General features: G+C 37.8%; 1 protein-coding gene across 5 annotated transcripts in view; it reads left to right on the forward strand.

Moving 5' to 3' along the window:
• The window catches only part of RPN2 (ribophorin II), a 53399-nt gene that overhangs the window by 19668 nt on the left and 7923 nt on the right, over positions 1-25808 (forward strand). For all 5 annotated transcript variants that reach the window (XM_043984045.1, XM_043984046.1, XM_043984048.1 and 2 more), the window contains exons 5-14: positions 159-234; positions 2790-2924; positions 6253-6429; positions 8679-8797; positions 11577-11682; positions 16346-16437; positions 19653-19767; positions 22022-22216; positions 23700-23786; positions 25667-25762. In XM_043984045.1, the coding sequence (XP_043839980.1) occupies positions 159-234; positions 2790-2924; positions 6253-6429; positions 8679-8797; positions 11577-11682; positions 16346-16437; positions 19653-19767; positions 22022-22216; positions 23700-23786; positions 25667-25762 (1198 nt within the window). The remainder of the gene's footprint in view (positions 1-158; positions 235-2789; positions 2925-6252; positions 6430-8678; positions 8798-11576; positions 11683-16345; positions 16438-19652; positions 19768-22021; positions 22217-23699; positions 23787-25666; positions 25763-25808) is intronic.

A 25808-nucleotide genomic window follows, 5' to 3' on the forward strand; every position in this document is an offset into this window, starting at 1 on the left:
TTATGACTTAGATAATCACTAGCTTCTGTTTTCTAATTAGATTTGAAACTACAATTTTGTCTTTTGTTTAAATCAAATTGTTTTGAGTAAGAGTATGTATGTATATATATCTGAATAGACTTGTTTATTCCAGACTTGCCTTTTTTTCACTCTTACAGAACTATTCAGGCTTTACAGACAGCCTCATATTTATCTCAGCAAGCTGATCTGAGTGGCATCGTAGAGGAGATTGAGGTAGGCACTGCACATTCCAACTGGGATCCTCAGCTAATCCTTTTGAAAATTCTCCACATAGGCAGCCAGGGTAAAGAATGATTTGGTTTAGATATTTGTTTTACCACCCTATGCTTGAGAGAGAGAAAAGGATTTATTGAGTTGGCTTATTTACTTTTTTTTGTTTTGGGGTTTGTTTTTTTTTGCAGGGCAATGAGGGTTAAGTGACTTGCCCAGGGTCACACAGATAGTAAATGTCAAGTGTCTGAAGTCAGATTTGAACTCAGGTCCTCCTGAATCCAGGGCCGGTGCTTTATCCACTGCGCCAGCTAGCTGCGCCCCTTATTTACTTTTAATGTTTGATTCCAAATAATTACAAAAAATCTCCAAGTTGGAAGGGATCTCAAACTGGGTCATCTAGTCCAGTCATTACCTAAAGCATAAATACCTTCTATAGCATCCTTGATAATGATCAGCTTCTTTCTGACTGAAAAGCCAGAACTAGGGACCTTCTTGCATTTCAAGGCAGCCTATTTCATTGTTGAACAGCTCTTGTTGTTTGGAAGGTGTTCCTTATATTGAGCTGAAATATGTTTCCCCCTGATTTCTACCCATTGGTACTAATTGTTCCCTTCTGGGACAAATTGATTGGTATAGTAGATCAGAAAATGAATTGAGACTCAGCCGACTTGCATTCAAATCCCAGTTTTTATATTTATGATCTACCTGTATATCAGGCAAGTCTCTTTACCTCTTTGGGTTGCAGGGTTTCCTTCTCAGCACAATGAAGGTGTTTGAACTAGCTATTTGATAAGATCCCTTCCAATCTTGTGATCCTAAATCTAATTCCTTTACCACAGGATGGCTCTTTAGCTGCTTAGTCTTCCCTTCCCCCACCCCGCCCACCCACTCCCAATTCCCCATATGTGTGTGTGTGTATACATTTATATATATACATATAAACACATAAATACGATTCTCTTAAATCTTCTCTTTTAATCTAAACATACTCAATTCTTTCCATTAATTTTCCATTCTAGTTGCTGTCCTGTGGACAGGCAAAGGATTTGCCATTCTTCTTAAAATATGGCACCCAGTAAATATGAGATCCCCTGTGGATTCTGATCCATCCTGAATACAGTGGGATTCATTACCTTATTTACCCTAGCCTGCTGTTAATGTAGCTTCAATACTGTCCCTTGTATTTGTATAAAATGACATGGCACTCATAGGATTTTATAGTTGTCTCTACTCACTTTCATCTTCTCAGCTTTGGCCCATCATTTCAGCCATTAATTTGGAGCTCTTTGGATCCCTGTTGTAGTATGATACCTGCAAGTGGAACCATTTTGGGATATTTTTCAACTTTTCATTTCAGGGATCTGTGTATCTAGGCTGTGACTCTAGGTGTTTTTCAGCTTGAAGATTCCACCTTTTTACTTTTACTGTATTTAATCCCAAGAATCCCAATTTTTTTCTGTCTCCCTTGTAGACTTACCCTGATGTGCCTACATAACTCTACTTTTTTATAAAGTACTTTCCTTTAAAAAATTTAGTGAGGGTGGTAGAACAAGATAATGGGATATTATCCCCTTTTTAAAAATGAGAAAACTGAGGCTCAGAGAAGTGACTTGTCCAGGTTCATATGATGTACATGTGGCAGAGCCAGATTTTGAGACTGGGTCTTCTGGCTCCCATGATCAGTATTCTTTCAATTCAAGAAATGCTTATCCAGTACCTCATATTACAGGACACTGCTAGATGCTGCAGAAACAAAGACAAAGATTAAAGTCTCTTCCCACAAGCTTTTCTTCTGCTGGGGGATGCAACAAATACACAGGCTACAGCAGAAAGATCAGTAGCAAAGGATCTAGGTTCAAATTCTGCCTCTACCACTGTCTTTGACATTAGTCACCTAACCTTTCTGGGCCTGTTTCTTCATTTGTAAAATGAGGGAGCTGGGCTATATTTCCTCATAAGCTTCTTTCTGAATCTAAATCTATGATCCCAAAGAAATAGGAGCTAGTTTGGGAAAGAAGGGAATACTAATAACTAAGGGGATCAGGAGAGGCTTTCTGTATGAAGTGACCCAAGTTGAATTTTAGGGGAAGGTAATGATTCTATGAGGCACAGGAGAAGGGAGAAAATGAATTACAGGCATGGAGACACATGTGCAAAGATATAGGAATGGATGGGGAAATGATTGCCTCTCCCAAATTCCTGATGCTGCTTGTAAGATGTGCATTGGGGTAAAGAGTGGGGACTGCTTATGTTGACAGTTATCAGATGATCTTGTGATTGCTAGTTTTCTTTTTTTTTTTGTTGTTTAATTAATAAGGTATTTTATTTTTTTCCCCGTTACATGTAAAGATAGTTCTCAACTTTTGTTTATACAGATTGCTAGTTTTCTTAAGGAGTACACTATGTTTCCCAAAAATTTCCTTTGAGATTCCTCAGAGCCCAGTATGCCAATCCTGTACTCATACAGAATAATGCTAAGCAGCTTTGTTTTAATTACACATATAATTTCTCTCTTTTTATTTGACTTATATTTTGGTTGTGTCTTTTTGTGGCAGGACCTTGTTGCTCGTTTAGATGACCTGGGTGGAGTGTATCTACAGTTTGAAGAAGGCTTAGAGCCCACAGCATTATTTGTTGCTGCCACCTACCAGCTCTCAGACCATGTGGGAACAGAGCCACCCTTTAAGGAGGTATTAAACAGTTAATAAAATAGAAGACAAAGAACCTTTTGCCTACTAATGTCAGATGGACTTTTTACAAATGAAATCTAACTGTTAAAAAAATGTGATCAGTTTAAGTACACATTGGTAACATGTTGATGCACTTGTTCATTGGAGCCTGGCCAGAATTGTGAAGTACATGAAATTCACACTTGTTGACCCTCTCCCATATCCCTATCCCTATGCATTTCCTTCATATTGCTCTCTGACACTGCTTTTGCTCTTCCAACTATGCCTCTCCTTCAGGGAACTTTCTCATGCTTCAGAATTACTCTTCTTGCCTGGTTGTTAAAACTTTCTTTCCCCTGATTTGGATGACCTCAGCTGTTAGGAGACAATTTGGTTAAAGTAATTCCTGATAATTATAGAATCTTTTGGTTAGGTGGAACTTCAGATGGTAATCAGTCCAGCCATTAAAAAGAAACATGAATCTCTAATGCAGTATTTTAGTCAGGTGGCCATCCAGCCCCTACTTCGATACATCCAGTGATGAGGAAAGCTATATCCCAAGGTTATTTTCGTACAGCTGTAATTTTTACACATTCCTTCCTTATACTGACCTAAAACTTCCATTAGTCCTGGTTTTGACTTCTGGAGCCACTTGCCATACATCTAATTGTTCTTCCATATGATAGCTTTTAAGTATTTGGAGACAAAAACCAAACAAATATTACTTGTAGTTAAGTTTCATGCTGTTCATCCATTTCACTGTTCTCAGTCTTGCTCCCTCCTCATCTTCAATTCTTAGATTCTGTCCACAGGTCTTTTCTTCTTGATATATAAACCCAATTCTTCCCATAAATTCTTGTATGAGTTTTCTTTGCCCTCAAATATTCTCGCTTGCCACTGTTCCTCTTAACGTTTGTGCAAATGACAGGTGTCCTTAATCCTACAGGGGTGAGGGGAGATATGTTTCATTTTTAAAGAAAGAACATGCTAATTCATATGCCTCTATCATTGGTAGAGGATAGATAGGAGTTACTTTTGAGCTGGCTCACCCTTCTTATCTATTTTAGCCCACTCTTACGCAAAAGAACAGGAATCTACAACCAGCTGCTCCACTTTTGAAAGCTTGCCAATCTATGCCCTAGAGTATTTGTAAAAGCAAGCTTCTGTTTTTCAGTATTTAGAAGGAAGGATTTGAATTAGATATTGAAACTTCCCCGTTACTATGCATTTTTTTTTTTTTAGTGAGACAATTGGGGTTAAGTGACTTGCCCAGGGTCACACAACTAGTAAGTGTTAAGTGTCTGAGGCCGAATTTGAACCCAGGTACTCCTGACTACAGGGCTGGTGCTCTATCCACTGCGCCACCTAGCTGCCCCTACTATGCATTGTTAAACACTGGAATCTTCTCTAGGAAATTTTTAGAAAATAGTAAATAATTAGATATCCAGGATGTTTGGTTTATAGCCCTGCTTGAAAATCTCTCCACATTTCCTTCCAGTTTGAGGATTCTGTCTTAGAGTTATTAGTAGTAGTATCATTTGTATGGAGCTTTCCCCCTTCCCCTGAAAAAAATTAACAGGCCTAGAGTAGCTCAGCAGCTTTAAAAGACCTTTTTTAGTTTTTTCTACAAGTGGTAATGGAGGAAAATAGGCTTTAGGGTGATAGGGACGATTCAGAACATCTGTACTGCCCAGGGTGGAGAAAAGACAGAACTGATGATAGTCTACATATCAGATTTTAAATAATTCTACCCTCATGTCTGTTTTTCCAAAACAGGTGTGTGACTACAGAAATTAATCCTGTTGTTACTTTTTACAGGGCAACTCTAGTGAGTAGTCACAGACTTTAAGGTGTCAGGGGCCAAGTGATATTAAAAATAGAAGTGGTAAAAATGTTGACTGAATTTCACTGTCAGAAACAAAAGGCTCTTGTTAGATAGTGACATATGTATGGTGTATGTTATAGTTTGGTGGAAGGAAATACTGCCTCTTTAAGCAAGCCAGCTCCATAATTTAAAAAAATAAACTTTTATTCTTATAATTTAAAATCACTTCCAGATTTTTTTCCTCTAGGCTAGTACATTATTTTCTTTTAGTTTGTTTGTTTTGTTTTGTTTTGTTTTTGCGGGGCAATGGGGGTTAAGTGACTTGCCCAGGGTCACACAGCTAGTAAGTGTCAAGTGTCTGAGGCCGGATTTGAACTCAGGTACTCCTGAATCCAGGGCTGGTGCTTAATCCACTGCACCACCTAGCTGCCCCCAGTACATTATTTTCTAATGGATAGCAGTTTAAGTCCCTTTCTGATGTAAATCTCTGGTTTTGAAAGTTCTTCTAAATAAAAATTTAGTCCTAGTTTGTCTTAATAAGGATGGGATGGGAAGAAAGAAAGGTGGTGGAAACAGGAAGTGAGGGGATAAAGATTTAGTGAGCAGTATATTTCTTTTTTTTTTTTTTTAAGTGAGGCAATTGGGGTTAAGTGACTTGCCCAGGGTCACACAGCTAGTAAGTGTTAAGTGTCTGAGGCCGGATTTGAACTCAGGTACTCCTGACTCCAGGGCCGGTGCTCTATCCACTGCGCCACCTAGCTGCCCCTGTATATTTCATACTAAATGGTACTACTGTGTAAGCTATTTCAAGTCAACAAGCATTTATTAGGCATCTACTAAATGTCTGATTCTCTGCTGAGCACTGGGGCTACCAAGAAAGGCAAAAACAGTCCCTGCTCACAGTCTAATGGGGGAGATAACATCCAAACAAGTACACTCAAGGATAAATTAGAGATGATTTTAGAGGGAAGGCACTAGTATTGAGGGGGACCAAGAAACCCTTTTATAGAAGGTGAAATTTTAGCTGAGACTTGAAGGAAGCCAAATAGGTGAAGAGGAGGACAAGCAGACAAGAATTTCAGGCATAGAAGGCAGCCAGTAAAAATGTATTTTAACATATGTTTATGCATGGATATATTTAATCTTAGGAAGTCGATTTGCCTTTTATCTAAGCCTTCGATAAGTAGGTCAATAATGTCACTACCATAAATTACAATAGTGGATTTTTTCTTTTAAAATCTCATGTCATCACAGTAATAATCTGCAGAAATATTTCAGCTTGCAGACCTGACAAAAATAGAATGAAAGCCATTATATATAAATCCAGAATTTCTGCTTATTTTCCTCCATTTACACATTTCAGTTTATGATTAGAAAGTTTTATGCCACTACCTAGAAAATGGAGGAATGACTTTAAAAAGAGTTGACCTAATAATCCCCCTTTGAAGCTAATTAAAAGAGAGGAAGCATATTTCACATTTTCTTTCCTACTCATTATCTTGGGTTGTTCCCCTTTTCCTTCAGGATCAAGTAATCCAGCTGGTGAACGCAGTTTTCAGCAAAAAGAATTTTGACTCTCTCTCTGAAGCCTTCAGTGTTGCTGCTGCTTCTGCTGCATTTTCTCAGAATCGCTATCATCTGCCTCTCGTCATTGTTGCTGAGGGCTCCGCTTCGGTGTCTCACCAGCAGCCTGTTCTCCGGGTAGGGCTTTCGCAAACTTACTTGGAGTCCACACTGAGTCTCAAGTAACACGTTCTTAGAAGATTGCTTCACTTTACAAGGACCACCTTGTATAGCCAGTCGTTGGTCTCATGAAGGTATATGTGTTATTTAGGACACCACTCAATTGACTAGGGAGGGACATGAAGTATGGATTTGCACTCTCTACAAAACTACCTAGCTCTTGTATTTAAGTTTAATTTTTCAAAGGATTTTAAAATATACTAGCTTCTGTTGTGTAAGTTAACTATATACACATTTCATTTCTGTGTCCATGATATCCCAAGAGACCAACATTTATTTATAAACATAACACTCTTCAAGAACAAAGGACATTCAGAAGGGGATAGAAACTGGCAGAGCAATATTGTTACTATTATGTTAAATTTTATGTACACATTTTAAAAAGCTGTATGTTTTAGAAGTTCACAGTTTTATATATTGCCCTCTTTTTCTAGTGTTTATATACTAAAGTGTTCATGATTGATATTAAAGGTCATAATTTTTTAAAATTAAAAAAAATAAACAAGAATGCACTCTCCAACACCAAACTCTTGCAAAATATATTGCTTTGAAATTTAAGGTTCCTAGATTAACTCCTATTTAATCTCAGAGTTTACTAAATAGAATTTGCTAAAATAGATAATTGGGTCTTTTTCATTCAAGGTAGTGAGGGTGTAGCTGTCATTTTTTCCTTAAGTATCCATTGCATCATCTCAGTTTTCATTCAGTTTATCATTGAATAATCCTAAAGTCAAACTTTGTCAGGTAGAAGTTGTGGCAGTTAGGTGGTACCATGGCTGGAGCACTAGGCCTGGAGTCAGGAAGACCTGAGTTCAAATGTGACCTGAGACACTTATTGGCTGTGTGACCTTGGGCAAGTTACTTAACCCTGTTTGCCTTAGTTTCCTCCACTGTAAAATGGGGGTAATAATAGCACCTATTGCCAAGGGTTTTTGTGGAGATCCAATGAGTTAATAATTTGTGAAGTGCTTAGCTTGTATAGTACCTTACCACAAAGTAGGCACCATAAAAAATGATTATTCTCTTTGTCCTTCCTTTCCCTAGAAGTCATATGACATTAAGTAGTAGCATCTCTTTGACATCCTTTTGAATATTTGTTGATTTTTCTTTTTTTTTAATTGAACATTTTAAAATATCTGTAGTCTCAAGAAGAATGCTTTTGGATGTTTCAGGTCCAACTGGGTGGGTTGACCACAAACCAAAGATAAGCTGAAACCCTTTTATGATATTTTCTAACGTGTTAAACAATTTAAGACCCATCTATATGCCTGCAGTTGTCCCAATATCAGTCATCTTCCTAAGGAAATATGCTTATTGAAGAGTTTTTAGGCACTATGGTTAGCCTCCATCAAGTCCTCACCCTGGTGCCTCATTATGGTGTAGTCATGACCCTGTATTCTTGAAGCTTTTCTTGGTGAGGCCCAACCAAGTCCTGACACACTGGAAATGCTTCAGATAACAGGTCTGGTAATGGACTAAATGCTTTTCATCCAAAGTCAGGTCTAGGTGAATTCCAGGAGATTGGCTGCTCGGGATGAATTCTTCAGGGGCAGCAATTCACAGACACTATCATAGGATAGAGAGGGTTTACTTCTATTTTGGGGAAGGAGTTTCTCTTGAAATCATGAATCCCTGAAGAATGATATGTGTGATACAAAGACAGTATGATATGGTGGCAGCTGGTCTTGGAGGTTGGAAACCTATGTGCTGGTCCTTACTCTGCCATCCAATGTACTGTGTATCCTTTGACACATATCACTAGGTCTCAGTTCTCACATCTGTTTAAACGAAAACTTTGGACTATGTGATCTCCAAGGTTCCTTCCAGTTCCAAAAACCCATGATCCAGTCCATTCTTTACTATAAAATCCTATCATACAGGTCAGCTTGATTATATTTGATTTGTGATATCAACCTATAGTCAGGAATTTTCTTAAGTAAATTTATCTGAACAGATCTCTCCTGTAATTATTAGAAGAGCATTTATTAACTACCTACAATGTGCCAGGCACTATTCCAGGTGCTTTACAGATAGTATTCTCATTAGAGCCTCACAACAACGCTTTGATCCCCTTTTATAGTTGAGGAAACTTAGGCAGATAGGTGGAGTGACTTGCCCAATGTCATACAGCCAGGATGAATGAGAAATAAAAAGTAATCAGGTGATGGAGTCTTTACTTAGACATATAATTTTGTATTTCTTTCCAGCTGCAAGTTACTAATGTTATGTCACAGCCACTGGCTCATGCTTCTGTCACGTTGGAACGTGCTAAGTCTTCCTCTACTAAGAACACAGTCTTACAGCAGACTGCCTTCGCTCCTTCAGGGTAAGTCTCTAGATCACTTTGTTGGCATTTTAGCACATCTTTTTTTAAAAACCCAGTTAATTTTTTTCATTCAACAAACGTTTATTGAACATCCATCATGTGTAGAATCCAGTGATGAACACTCAACATACAAAGATATAAGATGGGATCCCAGCTTTTAAGGATCCTATAGTCTATTAAGACATAAGATATTTGTGGGAGCAGCTAGGTAGCACAGTGGATAAAGCACTGGCCCTGGATTCAGGAGGACCTGAGTTCAAATCTGACACTTGACATTAACTAGATGTGTGACTCTGGGCAAGTCACTTAACCCTCATTGCCCTGCCCCCCCCAAAAGAGACATAAGATATTTGCATAATAATTGTAATACAAGGTAGAATATAAGGGAAGTACAAAGTACTATGGACTTTACCATATGAGAAGTCAAATGCATTAAAGTCTTAGATTAATTTATAACATTAGTTCAGAGCATGGAGAGATCACTCCTTGTCTGGGGGTGGGTGGTGGAGTGGAGGATTCAGAGAAAGGTACATTGAGGAAAGGGCATTTTATTATATTGCTATGCTTACTTTTAATAGCTAGAAGTTAGTTAGCTAAAGGCAGAGGCACTCACTTACATGGCACATTAAGAACAATGGCTGTAAAACATTCTCTGTAGAACTGGGGTGTGTTCCCCCACAAATACACAAAGCATCAGTGCCTCTAGCTCTTCAGGGTCTTGACATCTTTTCCCTTCTTGTGGTGTCATCATGCTGCCCCCTTTTCCCTGGGGCTATTTTGTCTCTGGGCAGGTAAGTGAGCTCCATTTATTAGGCTTGCTCTTTTCATAGCACAACTCCTGGCTAGCAGGACTAACTTGAGGAGAGGGCATTTTAGCAGGGTTTTGAAGAGTGCAAAAGATTTTGACAGTTCGTGTTATCTTCTGGTACCTGTGCACATTTTATGTCTGTCCAGTGAAACCACTGTTCCTGTCTCAGATTCTAAGCTCCTAGGGATCTGGGGCTTGATCATATCGTATGTACCATAGCACAAAAACACTTAAGTCCAATTATGATAAGTGTCTGAGTATAGCGTTTCATGGAGAGGGAACTTCATGAACATAAACTTAGAGGTGGGAAATTGTAGTAGTTACCGGTTAATGAAAATAGCCATTTATTAGTATCATGATCATAAAACCAAATATAAGCTTATCTTTGGTTATAGAAATTCTTTGAATAAGCCTTCATTCTTATTTTACTTTCATACTTGGTTTATGGGTATCAAAAATACTGGGCTTGGGGCAGCTAGGTGGTGCAGTGGATAAAGCACCGGTCCTGGATTCAGGAGGACCTGAGTTCAAATCCGCCTCAGACACTTAACACTTACAAGCTGTGTGACCCTGGGCAAGTCACTTAACCCCAATTGCCCTGCCCAAAAAAAATCCTGGGCTTTACATTTTAAAAAATTATTTTACACAATTGAAAACTTATCATAGTATTGTAGATTTAGGTCGAGGTGGGGAGGGAACCTTAGAGGACATCTAGTCCAAGTCTCTTATTTTGCAAATGATATAACTGAGAGATTAAAAAACTTGCCTGAGATTACACAGGAGATAAGTGGCAAGAGCTGGGATTTGAACCCAGGTCCTTTAACTCCAAATCCAGATCTTTCTCTACTGTACTACACTGCCTCCCATTGCTGGTTCCATCTCTTATTACCTACCTTTTTGGGTAACTCAATGTTTATAATTCATCACATTGTTGTTCTAATAGCTTTTTTTTTTTTTTTTTAGTGAGGCAATTGGGGTTAAGTGACTTGCCCAGGGTCACACAGCTAGTAAGTGTTAAGTGTCTGAGGCCGGATTTGAACTCAGGTACTCCTGACTCCAGGGCCGGTGCTCTATCCACTGCGCCACCTAGCTGCCCCTCTAATAGCTTTTTAAAGCCTAACCAGGTTTATCATTATCAGACTTCAGTGTCTTTGTATTATGCTACATACCATACAATCAAGCCCCACATCCCTAGAAGCTTACAATCTAAGATGGGAAGAGCACATTCATTGAACTAACATAAAATTTGCATAGATGACAGAAGAATTATTTTCTTAAATGCCAATTTGAAAACCAATATAATTCATATAAATAGGAAAAGTAGCTAATGTGTATCCAAGAGTAAAGAGGTCCAGAGGATTTATATATTTTGATGGTTAGATTTAGGAATTCATTTTCTTTTTTAATTAGTCATAGAAGAAGTAAATTTTTAAGAACTGTTATGAAAAAAGAAAGTGTTTCACTTGCTAGGGGTATAGTGTATTTCAGATAGAGTGTAACCTGGAGGACTTAGACAAAGCAGATTTGTTTGAAAAAAAATATAGGAGGTGGGATAGAAAGTAGTTAAAAGAAGTGGGATTAGCTCAGGCAACCTTGAAATCACAATTACTCTAGTTGTTATTAAAGTCAATCATTAACAGTACCAGCTTGTTGTATTAAAGAGGCATATAACATGGTAGAAAGAGCAGGGGATGCAAAATCAGAAGATTTGGGTTATGGTGAGTACCTGGCTCTGCAACTTCCTATGAGATTAAAAATTAGTCATTTAGCCTTTCTCTCTAAACCTCTATTTCCTCCTCCGTATAATTGAGGTAAAAATTTATTTTGTTTACCCTATAAGTTTTTTGACAGTATCAAGAAATAAGTATAAAATACATTATAAAATGTAAATTATTAAGCAAGTTTCATAAGGCATTATTATTAATGACTTTATTGAATTAAGCTTTAATAACCATGCTCCACTTCATACAGAGATAGTTTCGATCTGAATTTCATGAATGTGAAGCCTGCCAGTGGTTACTATGACTTCTCTATCAACGTTGAAGGTGATAGCCGCTACATTGCAAATGTTGTAGAGGTAGGTGCTTTTCTTGTCATCTCTGTGGCCATGGCAATATTCGAAGCAGTGTGTAAACAGGAATAAATCATTTTTCATCTTGGGGATTTTTATTTCATCCTCTGACCAAGCTAAAGCAAGCCTTTAGAAGAAAGTTAAATATTTCGACTATCATTTGACAGTCTGCCAATGTTATATTATGTGAAAGAATTGAGTGTGTGCCCTTTACAAGTGTTGTGGGTGAAGTGGCCTTTTTACATCAGGTTAAATGCTTGTTGATAGCTAAGCATAGATTGAGTGGTATTTGGCAGACATTGGGAATTTGCATATAATGTACAACCTAGAGCCTTTTATACTGAGAATATATATTAGACTCTTGCATACTTAGAGATGTAAAGGCAAAAATTACCTCATTTATCTGTTTGTATCAGGGAATGAGCTCTCTACAATTTGTGAGTTTTGTTGGGGGAGGGTTATTTTGTTTTCTTCTGTTTTGTTTTTTGCTGATACATACTTTTAACATTCCAGAAATACCAGGATATATAAATTGAAATTTCAAAATTAAAAAAAAATTTATTTTCACCCAGAAATATAATGCCCATTATACCTTTTAAATCATGCAAAACATTTCTATATTAGCCATGTTGTGGGGTCAGGAAGCAAGAAAAATTAAGAAAGTGAAAAAAAAAGTTTCACTCCACACTCAGAATTCATCAGTTCTCTCTTTGGCGATAGATAGCATTTTTTCATCATGAGTCCTTTGGGGTTGTGGTGGATCATTGCATTGATCAGAGTAGCTAAGTCTTTCACTGTTGATTATTGTTAAATATTGCTATTGTTGTGTGCAGTGTACTCCTAGTTCTGCTCACTTCACTTTGCATCTGCTCATATAAGTTTTCCCAGGTGATTCTGAAACCATCCTTTTTGTCTTTTCTTACAGCATAATAGTACTCCATCACAGTCACATACCACAGCTTGTTCAACCGTTCCTCAATTTTCAATTCTTTGCCACCACAAAAAGAACTGCTATAACTATTTTTGTACATATAGGTCCTTTTTCTTTTTTAAAATTTTTTTTTTGTTTTATTTTATTGGGTCCTTTTCCTTTGATCTCTTTGCAGTGATACTGGGTCAAAGGGTATATACAGTTCTATAGCCCTTTGGTCATAGTTCCAAATTGTGCCCCAGAATAGTTGGACTAGTTAACAGTTCTACCGAACAGTGCATCAGTATACCTATTTTCCCACATTCCCACGTCATTTTCCTTTTCAGTCACTTTAGCCAATCTTAGGGGTATGAGGTAGCACCTCAAAGTTGTTTTAATTTGCATTTCTCTTATTATTAGTGATTTAGAGCATTTTTTCATGATTATTGATAGCTTTGGCTTCTTCCTCTGAGAACTGCCTGTTCATATCCTTTGTCCATTTATCAGTTGGGAAATGGCTTTTATTTTTATAAATTTGACTGTTTTCCTACTTATTTTGAGAAATGAGACCTTGATCAGAGAAAACTTGCTGTAAAAAGGTTTTCCTCTGTTTTCTTGCTTTCCTTCTCATTTTGGCTGTATTTGTTTGGTGCAAAAACTTTTAAATTTTATATAATCAAAATTGTCCATTTATTTTACCTATTGTGAACTTCTGTATCTCTTGTTTGCCATAAACTCTTCCCTTATCCATAGATCTGAAACACGTAATTTTTTTCTTGTTCCCCTATTTTGCTTTATATCACCCTTTGTCTAAATCATACCCATTTTGAACTTATTTTGGTATGCTGTGTGAGATACCTTTGTGAATTTTAATGGTAAATAAAATTTATGCTTTTTAAGTAAACATCAACACTTTTAAAAACTTTTTTGTAAAAATCTTGTATGCATACTTTCTTATTAGCACATAGACTCAATGTCATCATTATGATAAATAGTAAGAGCAATAAATGCTTTATCTAGCTTTCTGCAAGGCACTATGCTAAGTGCTAGGGATATTAATATAGATATCAAATATTTTTAAAAACCAAGATCTTTGATTATGATTAAAACCTATGATATAAAGGGCAATAGGGAAACATAAAGGAATACCTGTATGTTTGTTGCTTGAGAAGCAGTCTTGCTCAGAATAGACAGGGTTATCACCAGAAAGTTAGCATCCCAGTGCTGAGGGTTTTTTGGACACAGCAATTCAGAAAGATTACTTATTAAGGTATTCAGAGGCCATGATTTGCAATGAAATCTTGAGTCTTTGAAGTAGCAAATTAAGCAATAGTTTTAGAGGTTGTCTTGCCTCAAGGTAAGGTTAAAAACCACATGATTTCTTGGGGTCCTTTCTAGCTGGCAGGAATGGGAATGGGGAAAATAGTCAAGATAGCTGTTGATAAATCCCAGTTATGTTTTAAGAAAAATAAGTTTTCATTATAATATCTAGATGCTATTCCTGGTTTTTTTGCATGATTTAGTCATGTCATGTTTCCACTGTCCCAGTTTTTCCTCTTTAGTGAGATACTTACTACCATTTAGAAAGTGGTTTCAAGGACATTTACTTAGTCCTCAGTGCTCTCAAAATTCCACTATAATTGCTAATGGTGAGCATTTATCTCTCCAGAGAATAGTTTATTCATCATTGAATCAAGCCTTGTATTTGTAAAATGCTTTTGTAGTAGTTTAAAAAAAACCTGAGAAATAAATGCACAGTAACTATAATTGCCAGTAGCTATTATTAATGTAAATACTAATGACTTCCATTTAAGTCATTGCCATCACTTTTTTAACCTGATGATGGAGTTAGTATTTGCGTCCTGCCTGCTGTATTCATCAAAGTGGGACTAATTCTTATTTACAAGGGCTGACCTCCGTTGCACGTGTCAAATTTGCTTTCTAATTGCAATAATAATCGCACTTAGAGCATCAAAGCCAGCAGGCTGGTTCTGCTTAATCTCTCCAGAGGTGCTCTGAGTTGGCTGGAGTGCATTAACACTGGCAGCTTTCCATGAAGGCCCCTAATAGTACTCATTGTTATTGGGCAAGTTGTCAGGAAAGCTATGGGTTTTGGAAGCTGTCATTAGCATTAATTGCCCCTAATGCACCATCATTTTTGACAGCAATGAACTAAACAGGATGGTTATTACTCCCAGCAGAAAGGCCACATTTCCTGGCATTAAGATATTTTTGTGGTGTTTATGGCATATACTCACTATAGTCAAAGAAAGGGCCAGTGTGGACCAGCCTCCAAATCACCTATTGAATGAAAGACAAGTTCTCTTTTTTCTTGTTAAAGCTGTGAAAGGACATTTTATAGAGTTTGTTTAAAAGAAGCAGCTAACCAGTAGGAAACCTGCTTTTAATTCTTCTTGAAAATGAGCCTCCTCAACAGATGAGATTAATGGTTTTTAATCGTTTAATGTTTTAAGAGTAGAATTATTGTGACTTTCCTTTAAATACAGTTGCAGTTAACCATTTGTAGATAAGTTTTGGAAACAAAGAATCGGATTTCTGTATTGATGATGGGGGAAGCTATAACTTAAAATATCTTTAAATAAGTACTGATACAACATGACTAATATGGAAATGTTTTGCATGAGTACACATGTATAACCTATATTGAATTGCTTGCCTTCTTGGGGGGGGGGAGGAAGGAAGAGAATTTGGAACACAAAGTTTTAAAAATGGATGTTAAAATTCGTTTTTACATGTAATTGGGGAAAAAATAATATTCATTTATAAAAAGAAAAATAAGTGCTGATAGTGTTTAAAGGGTAATTTAAGTTTGATATGATTTGACAATCTGCCCATATGACTGTTATCTAGAATTAATTACTTGTTCTGATACTACAAAATGAATGTCCACATATTGTACTCATGTGCCCATGTTCATAAAAGGCAAAGAAGAGAGAAGAAAAGACCTGTCTTTCCACCCCTCCTTTATAAAGGTGAAGGTTCACACATGTGGAACATTTATATAATGCTAGATTTCTTCACTGTGATGATTTGCTTTACTAAAAAAAAAAAAAATTTAAATCTTTGTTATAAAGAATGACTCCAGGAAGAAGGGAGTAGTATAATGGGAATTCTAGGTGATTTGAAATCAAGATAACAATAAAACTTTTTTTAAAAAAGAATATATTATCAGAATTATACGTGGAAATCTAGAGGACTGACTTCACCTTCCTCATTCTGTTTATAGTACATGTTTTTAGAGCAGGTCATTAACTTGTGTTTCTTTAATAAAAAGGGCTGATTTTTAAGAATATTTTTACAATTGCTGTCACTGCCATAGCAGTGATGAGAAAAGTATTTGTTTCTGTTTGTAAGATTCAAGGACTGGGCCTATATGGTACTCAATACAAAGACTTTACTAAAAAGTTTCCCCTAACTCCAGTGACCTACCCTGCTGAGGATATTCTCCCTTGTGTTCTGGTTGGAGAGATGACATGGGGGTTAAAAAGCTTGTTGTGGGGATTCTGTGTTTCTGTCTTTGGGATTTGAGGAATTCTTTGATTAAGAAAGAGCGTTTGTTGCCTGGGTAGGGTAGGAGGCCTGGTGAAAGCTACCTTTGTTAATCATCTCAGCTAAGATAACTAACCATTGGGACTCCATTTTGTGACTTCATTTTCAATTTAAGCATGGGAATTCAGAAATTGATATTCTTTATGATATGACTAACAGCAGACTTTGTTTCTTTATGTTTCACTATAGCTCAAAGTCAAGGTCTCCACTGAAGTTGGCATCACAAATGTGGATCTTTCAACTGTGGATAAAGATCAGAGCATTGCACCCAAAACCACACGGTAAATGCAGATATATACAAGATCCTCGGAGTTTCCTTCTCATCTTTAGCCAGCTGAACTTGTGTGGTAGCATCCAGAGAGGGGGTCCCTGAGAACACCCTGCCTCTCATGGTTTGATTGCTGCATTAATAGTCTTGTAGAATGTAGCTGGCTGCATTCAGTTCCGGCCTGTGTCCCAGAACATGCCAGAGCTGAGCACTGGGAGTTCTCGCCTGCTAGGGGGCTGAGACACATTTTTAATGGCCCAGGTTGGTTCTCGGGTCCTTTCTAGTCTGGGTGCCCCTCACATGCAATTGGAAATCTACAAGAGCCCCTGAAACTGTATCCTTTTGAGAATTTTCAGGCTCTGGTTTGAGCATTTTCCTAGGAACCTATAGCAAACAACACTATGACAGAATGTTCTGAAAGCCTGCCTTGAGAGGCAGATGGGCAGAAATCAAATGTTTTCAGATTAGGGCCTGGATTAGTTTGGAATCTATGCATATAGAAATTCTACTGCCCATAGTCAGCTATAGGGAGACTCTTTAGGGAGAAACTTTGTCATCACTCTGGGAAACTGGTAAGGACAGTTTGCCTAAGAACAGCCATAGACACTTTTTAGCAGTCTCTTCTCGTGCGTCCTGCTCCAGGTAGGTAGTTCATGGTAAGAAGTTCCGATGTGATTAATCACTCAGTAAACATTTATCAAGCACCTCCTATGTGCCAGGCTCATGAATTAGGTTGATGATATTTTCTTTTTTTTTTCTTTTAAATTTTTATTTATTTTTAACATTTATATTTTACATTTTTAGTTCTAAATTCTCTCCCTCCTTTTAGTCCTTCTCCCACCTATTGAAAAGGCAAGCAAGATGAAATCAGTTATACATGTGAAGTCTTGCAAAACATTTCTGTATTAGTCATGGTGTGTGTGTGTGTGTGTGTGTGTGTGTGTAAGGAGGACGGGGGCTTCTCCAAAAAAAAAAAGAAAGAAAGAAAGAAAAAGAAAAATTAAGAAAGTGAAAAAAATAAGCTTCAGTGCACTCAGAGTTCATCAGTTCTCTCTCTCTGGAGGTGGATGATAGTATTTTTCAAGTAATGATATTTTCTGAAACAAAAATCAAGACACACGGTTTGACAAAATGTAATCTTTTTTCAATGACCCATTAAAAAATATGCTTTAAGAAACAGTTTTGGCGCACCTAGGTGGCGCAGTGGATAAAGCACTGGCCCTGGATTCAGGAGGACCCGAGTTCAAATTCAGCCTCAGACACTTGACACCCACTAGCTGTGTGACCTTGGGCAAGTCACTTAACCCTCATTGCCCCACCAAAAAAAAAAAAAACGGTCTTGTAAAATTTTTGATATATCACTGTCTTGTGGAAAATGCAATCAGGGAACTAGAAAGGAAGATGTAGATTTTGGTGCCAATTCAGTAATTTCCATTTATTTATTTTTAAGTGAGGCAGTTGGGGTTAAGTGACTTGCCCAAGGTCACAGAGCTAGTAAGTGTTAAGTGTCTGAGGCCAGATTTGAACTCAGGTACTCCTGACTCCAGGGCCGGTGCTCTATCCACTGCGCCACCTAGCTGCCCATGCCAATTCAGTAATTTAACATTTATGAAGTATCTGCAGGAGGGGACAGAATGTAAGTTAGTCCTCTCTTATTGTACCATTTATAGTCTGGAAGTGGGTTATGATACATATACAAGTAACTATAGTACAAAATAAAACAGAAGGATAAGCAGAATATTATGTAAGATCCCAGGAAGCCAAAGGTCATTACAAACTAGGGGTCAGGTCTCAGGAACAGCTTCATTGAATAGATCAGGGTTTCTTAAACTTTTTCCACTTGTAACCCATTTTTGCCCCAAAATTTTAAAATTAAAATAGATATACATGTTAACCGTTTACTGTTGCCAAATTTTGCAAGGGGTCATGACTTACACTTTTAAGAAACTTTGTAGTAGATCACATTTAATTGGGGTATTAAAGGATACTCAGAAATTCAAGAGGCAGGGAAAAAAAGCTTGTTTTTCAAGCATAGAGAACAATGTGAAAGTATTCCAGTTTGAGTGAAGCATAGAATGCCTGAACAAGACTTAAATCGTTTTGTTCAGCTGTGGCATAGAAAAAAATGCAATGTAAGCAAAGGCTGGAAAGGCAGGGTCAAAGGACCAGAGATTTAGAGCTGGAAGGATCCTAGAAGCCAGCTCCTATAAGCCCTGCATTTTACAGATGAGGAAACTGAGTCCCATGCAAGTGAAGGGATATGGCCAATGTCTCACAGATGTAGAATGGCAGAATCAGGACTTGATCACAGATCCTCTGACTAAATCCAACACTTGACTGTACATGCTTTTGACTGGTGAACAATGAGCAGAAAAGTTTGGACTTTATACACTAGGCAGTTAGAACTCATTGAAAGATTTTGAGCAGCAAAGTAGCATGAGCAGTTGATGTGTCTCCAGTCAAATAAATAAAATAGCTTATACCTCACTATATGTTCACTAATAGCTCATTTGTATAAAACTTTGGGGGGGGGGGCGGCAATGGGGGTTAAGTGACTTGCCCAGGGTCACACAGCTAGTAAGTGTCAAGTATCTGAGGCTGGATTTGAACTCAGGTATTCCTGAATCCAGGGCCGGTGCTTTATCTACTGCGCCACCTAGCTGCCCCCTGTATAAAACTTTAAGATTTGCAGACTACATTTCTCATAATGAGCTTGGGGGTAGGTAGGACAAGTATTATAATATTCATTTTACAAATGAGGAGACTGAGGTATCAAGAGGTTCACTGTGTCAGGCAAGGTCACAAATTTAGTAATTGGCAGAGTTAGGATTTGAAGCTATGTCTCTTGACTCTCAGGCTCTGCACTCATTTCTACCACCTCCCACTGCATCTCTGGATCCCAGGTTCCTCCTCTGAGAAATTAGAGTTGAACTAGATGAAAGTGAAGGCATCAGACCCCCTGTCAGATAAATGTTTTTATAAAGGCATAAGCTAAAATACATAGGATTACAAAAGAAACAAATTATGTTGAAATAATTGTCAAAATATTTTTTTAAAACAAGCGTACAAACCCCAGGTTAAGAACTCCTGGACTCAATGATCTTATAAGGTCCCTGTTTCAGATTCTTTTTACCAGCTAAATAATAATAAGTATTAGTACCCACTTTGGATACTTGGTACAGATTCCCTGAAAACTTACCTCTTGTCTTTTTTCTTTCTCTCTTTTAGGGTGGCCTACCCAGCTAAAGGAAAGGGCTCATTCACCGTTGACAGCCACCAGAACTTTGCCTTGTCCTTCCAGCTGGTTGATGTAAATACTGGTGCTGAGCTTACCCCTCACCAGGTCAGAAAAAACCACACTGAGCTTCTGATGTCACTTTTCAGTACAAATTTTTGAAAATACTCTTTTAAGTTTAAAAATTAGCCATTGGTAGTCCTTATGGACCTAATATAATACCCCCTCAAAAAACCATTTAGATCCAAAGATTCAGGCTTCCTAATTCCAGGTATTTGCCAAGTGCCCTGAAAATCCACCATGGATTGAGCTGTTTGTTCCTTAGTACTTTATTATCTTCCTACACTAGCACTATCAGGCCTTTTGCTTGGGGCACACTTTTCTTGATAGAGGGGAAACTGGTAGGTGTTAAAGAGAGATGAGCACCCAATTGAAGCTGTCTTCTTGGGGGAGTACGAATATTTTGGAGGGCATTGAAAACAGAAAAATGTGGCAGCTGTTGGATGAAATGAATGAAAAATGTTGGCAAGCTGTCAAGCAAAAGAGATTTAATTGTTAATGGGGATCTCTAGAGAGGAGGGTATCCTCTTAGGGGACATATGGGCAGATACTTTGTATGACAAGATAGAGGAGAAAGCATGGGGAAGAAACTACTTAAATCCTTTTATTCAAGATTAATTTCAATGATTTTTAAAAGTGTATATAAAAATGTATAAATACTTTTTAAATGTCCTTGGGATGGTTTTACTTGGTTGTCCTGTCAAGCTTTCTCTAAACTGGTTTTACACTCTTCTACTTCTCTCTACTTTAGAAGAGGCTATTACTTCTAGTCATTAGTTATTCTTCTTTGTAATATTTTACAAATTTCAGAATTTATTTTCTAAACTGATGTTGCCAGAGGCACAGAAAAAACATAAAACCTTATTCATGTCAAAAAAAAGGGCAGCTGAGAGAACGTTGACAACTACCAACTTTTTTGCCTCATTTCCCACTTGTATAAAATGTCTATGAGTCATCTCTGCATCAATCAAGATTATCCTTGATGAGGCTATTAGTAGGGAACAAGCCGGCTTTAGTAATCAATATCCAGCAGTGGGCCACGTCTTTACTTTTTTTTTGGCAGTTGACTCAAAGATGTAGAGAAGATGAGTCTTGATTAACATTTACCTCAAGGTAGAAGAGAGAAAGGTCCCATATACACAAATATTGATAGTATTTTTGTGTCAGCAAAGAACTTGAGCAAAGTAGTTTGCCATTAATTAAGAAATGATGAAACAATTTTGGTACACGAAGTGAAATGGAATATTATTGGGTCATAAGAATGACAAGAATTCAGAGAAGCGTGGGAATACTTATCAAGTAAAATAAGCAGAAGTGGGAAAATGGTACACATAATGACTATATTGGTGTAAACAGAGAGACCAAAAAAAGGAAATAAAATGCTATGTAATTGTAACAACTGAGCTTAGCACTGGGAAGAGTTTTTTAAAAAGGACTTAACTCCATTGCCGATGTGGGGGACTATGCATGCAGACTATTACCTATACTCTTAGGCAATATAGTTGATGTATTGATTGGGTTTTTAATTTTTTATTTATATTTTTTGTACTTACTTACATTTTCCTTTCCTTTCAAGCAAAGGATGGCTTGCTGATTAGGGAAGGGGAAGGTACATATTTGCAGAAGAGTGTGATATAAAAAGTACCAATAAGATTACATTTTTTTTAGAGATTAATTCAATTTTAAAAGCCTTTAGTCCTAAGCAATCACATTTGATATTTTGTATGTAATGACATCGGTCATGGTGACCTTCTGTAGTTCTCCATGATATTAAGGAACAGGATTAGCCTGGATGAATGCTATTTATGTTTTAAAATAAGTTACATTGATGCTTTTTATTTTTACATCATTGTCATTTCCTGATGTATCATCTCCTCATGGAGATCTTATGACAAAAAAAAATTTGTAAAACAGTGTGACACTGTGATTGTATCTAACAATAAAACCACTAAATTTAAATCTAACAAATCTAGAAAATTGGAAATGAACTGATGAGTCTTGCCTCATTTCCCTTTTCTTACCCTTCAGTGGAGAAGTTTATTATACAGTGAAGTAACCAAAAGACTAGAAGAAGAAAGGGAAAGTTGTAATCAAGAGCTTGAATAATTCTATCTTAAATCTTTATGAGACTGGCACCAGGATAGTCTGTCTACTTGCTCCACTTTGTTAGGCTTCTCTGTGACAGATCACAGGGCTGTCCTTGTGATGATGGAGCCAACAATTCAGTCTTGTTGACTAGATGTCAGACTCAAGGGCATTTTGGAAAATCTCAGTGAAAGGTGCCTTTGTTGTTCCTCCCCAGACATTTGTCCGTCTCCACAACCAGAAAACTGGTCAAGAAGTGGTGTTTGTTGCTGAACCAGATAGCAAGAACGTGTACAAGTTTGAACTGGATACATCTGAAAGAAAGAGTGAGTTTGACTCTGCTTCTGGTACTTACACCCTCTACTTGATCATTGGAGATGCCACCCTGGAGAATCCAATCCTCTGGAATGTGGTATGTACCTCAGTACCCCTAGACCTAATACTGATGACCCAGCCACAGTGAGACTGTTTTTGCAGAGTCAGATCTTGTCACCCTAGGCAGGATCAGGTTGTCCTTTCCTGGGTTATAGTTAAAAGCAGAACTGCAGGGGAAATTTTTGTCCTAAAGGGTGTCAGAGATAAGGATGACTTAGGTAAATGGTCTGATTAAATTAATTCATTTGATCAACAGATATTTATTGAATGCCATTTATTTATAAAACACTGTGCTAGGCACTTTGGAGGATACAAAAATGTGTAAGAGAAACCTTGTCCTTAAGGAATTTGCTGTATGGGGTTGGGGTTAGGGGAGGAGGAATAATATGGACAACCAACTATATTATACAAGGTAATATACATGTTAAGTGCTACATGAGTGATGCAAAGTACTCAAGGAATTCAGAGGAGGGAGAGATCATTTTTTTAAAATTAGGAGTATTAGGGAAAGTCTCATGGAATAGGAAAATATTAATGAAGAGCTTACTATATGCTAAGCTCTGTGCTAAGTGCTGGAGGTACAAATACAGAATTAAGGCTGTCCTTGCATTGGGGACCTCCCATTCTAATGAGTTATGATGGCACATAAAGCAGCAGCTGGTCTTTAGTTCCTCAGTGGGTGAGATGGCTGGGCCCTGGAAGGGGCTGCTTTTAGCCCTCCAGATGCTCCTTGACGTGTGAGCAGTTGCTGAAGTAGGGACAGGAACCATCCTTTTGTGCAGGAGATGGCTATTAAGCTGGGTTTTGAAGCACAGATAGGCTTTGGAAGGCTGGAGAGGAAGGAAGAGCATGAGCAAAGGTGGAAAAGTACAAGACTTCTTCCATTTGAAAACAAGATGTTCAGTTTGGCTAGAACATTTAAATTCAGGTTGGGGAGTAGAGGGAGGAAATAAGGCTAGAAAGGTAGATTGGGACCAGATTCTGGGAGGCCTTGGATGGTAATTTGTCCCTTAAGACAGATGGAAGTGAGGCCATTGTATTTTTATGCTCCAACTAGGCCTTTTATCTCTATCTTTTCCACAATGGTTACTCCTTGAGGCAGAAATTGCAAAGCACTCAGTTTTTTTAAAAAAGAAATTTTTTTTCAATTAACAAGCATTTATTTGCTGGTACTCCTACATTTTCCCCAGCTGAGGGAGGAGAAGAAAACAAGAAAACCCTTATAACTAATATGTATAGTCAAGCAAAACTAATTCCCACATTAACCATGTCCAAAAATACATGTCTAAGTCTGAATCCATCACCTCTCATTCAGGAGATGGGTAGCCTGCAAAGCACTGTTTTGAAAATGATTTTGCACTTAAAAAGATTACCTTGATTTGTGGGCCAATCCCTTCACTACTTTGGGGTTTTTTGGCTACAGCACAGAAGAGAACTGATCAGTTAATTCTCTGAAAATTTTGGCCTCTCTTTTCCATCCCTGTGTCTATCTATTGTAATTCCATGCATTTGTTTTGTAGGCTGATATAGTCATTAAATTCCCTGAAGAAGATGCTCCGTCTACTATCCTGTCCAAGAACCTTTTCACCCCTAAGCAGGAAATTCAGGTATGTGTTAAAAGGGGGAAAAAGGCTTTGACTTGTTAAACAAGTATTGGGGAAGAGAGCCAATTCTAGCCAGTGGGATTGAGGGGCAGAAAGGCATTGAACCACTAAGCTTGCTCTGACCTTGCTATTAATGCAGTGGTGCTATCACAGGGATCCCAGCTCTCTCCCTGAGAATACCATGTGGTACCCGTATGTTGTAGATCTGCTTAGGATGCTCTCCTTTTACATCCTTATAATAGAAGGTTGGGATGACTTAGAGATGGAGACAGGCATGTGTTAGTGGCACAAATGCAGGATTGGGGGTCAAGAGCCCTGATTTCTAGCCTTGACTCTTACTTTTTAGCTGTATGACTTTAGACAAGTCAGGTAACAACTTTAGGCCTCAGTTTTCTCTTTTGTCAAATAGGAGTGAATGGTACCATCCCTGTTTACATTATCAAATGAGACATTACATGTCAAAGTACTTTGAAAAGTTAAAAGCACTTTAAAAGTGTAAGGTCTCATAATGATGATAAATCATAGAAGAGAGAATAAGTCCATGAGCAGTGGTAGTGGCAGGGGCAGTTTATCCTTAGCTAGGGAGCCTGGCAAGATAGAAATATAGCAGCAAGTTTAAGAAATGGAAGTGTGTTAGGGTATTTTTCTCTGATTTATGTAATGGCTCTACCAAGAAATTTAGAGGAAGAAAGATGTTCAAACCTGCAAGAAAGAGAAGCTGAAAGAGAAATAAAGAATTTATAATCCCTATAGAGGCATAACATAGAAATGGGGCAGCTAGGTGGCACAGTGGAAAAAGTACCAGACCTGGATTCAGGGGGACCTAAGTTTAAATACGGCTTCAAATACTTGACACTTACTAGCTGTGTCACTTAATCCTCATTGTCCCACAAAAAAACAAAAACAAAAAATATAGAAATCACCTGTGATTAGACGCTTCAATCATGTTAATCATACCATTTAGGATCAGTTCAGTTCAGGAAAAGGCAAAAGAAATAGAGAAACCCAGTGGAAACTTGACCACAGCAGGATGTAGCACATCTTGGAGATCCAAGAGCTCTCAGATCATGTATTTGGCCACCTGCTTTGCATAATTTATGGCTGTCCTCTTGATTTTTTGCCTCTATTGGCAGAACCACTCTGAGAAGGAATTTATTGAATTATACTCTGGGAACTAAATAGTTCCTTAAGGAAGAAGGTGATCTCCGATTAAAAACTAAGTCTGGGGGCAGCTAGGGGGCTCAGTGTATAAAGCACCGGCCCTGGATTCAGGAGGACCTGAGTTCAAATCTGGCCTCAGACACTTGACACTTACTAGCTGTGTGACCCTGGACAAATCACTTAACCCTCATTGCCCCACCAAAAAAACCCCCCCAAAACAAAACAAAACAAAAAAACCAAAATTACTCATCTTACAGCAATAAATGAAATTATTAAAAAAAACCAAACAAACAAAAAAACTAAGTCTGTGGGTGCAGTGGATAAAGCACTGGCCCTGGATTCAGGAGGACCTGAGTTCAAATCCAGCCTCAGACACTTGATACTTACTAGCTGTGTGACCCTGGGCAAGTCACTTAACCCTCATTGCTCCCCTCACCCCCCCAAAAAAAGTCTAAGTTGTTTTTAGTTATGGTAGCTTGACATCTGAGGCACCTGGTTATCATAACGATCTTTAGTGCCATCTGTAGTGACATTGGAGGGATTTATAGGTCATCCATTACAGCCCTCTCATTTTGCAGAGAGATAAACTGAATCCTAGAAAAAAGAAAGTGATTTCCTCAATATGACACATAATAAAAAAGCCAAGATTTATCACATAAGGTAGCCAACTCTGTAGGGAAGGACTTATACTAAAGTGTTTTTGCTGTTTCTTCTGTTTTCAGCACTTGTTTAGAGAGCCAGAGAAGAGACCACCCACTGTAGTGTCCAATACATTCACTGCCTTGATCCTTTCTCCCTTACTCTTGCTCTTCATTTTGGTGAGTAGACACACTTGACATAGCAATTCGTGTTTAGAAGATGAGT

Source organism: Dromiciops gliroides, chromosome 2 (genome assembly GCF_019393635.1).
Source record: "Dromiciops gliroides isolate mDroGli1 chromosome 2, mDroGli1.pri, whole genome shotgun sequence".
Classification (NCBI taxonomy): Eukaryota; Metazoa; Chordata; class Mammalia; order Microbiotheria; family Microbiotheriidae; genus Dromiciops; species Dromiciops gliroides.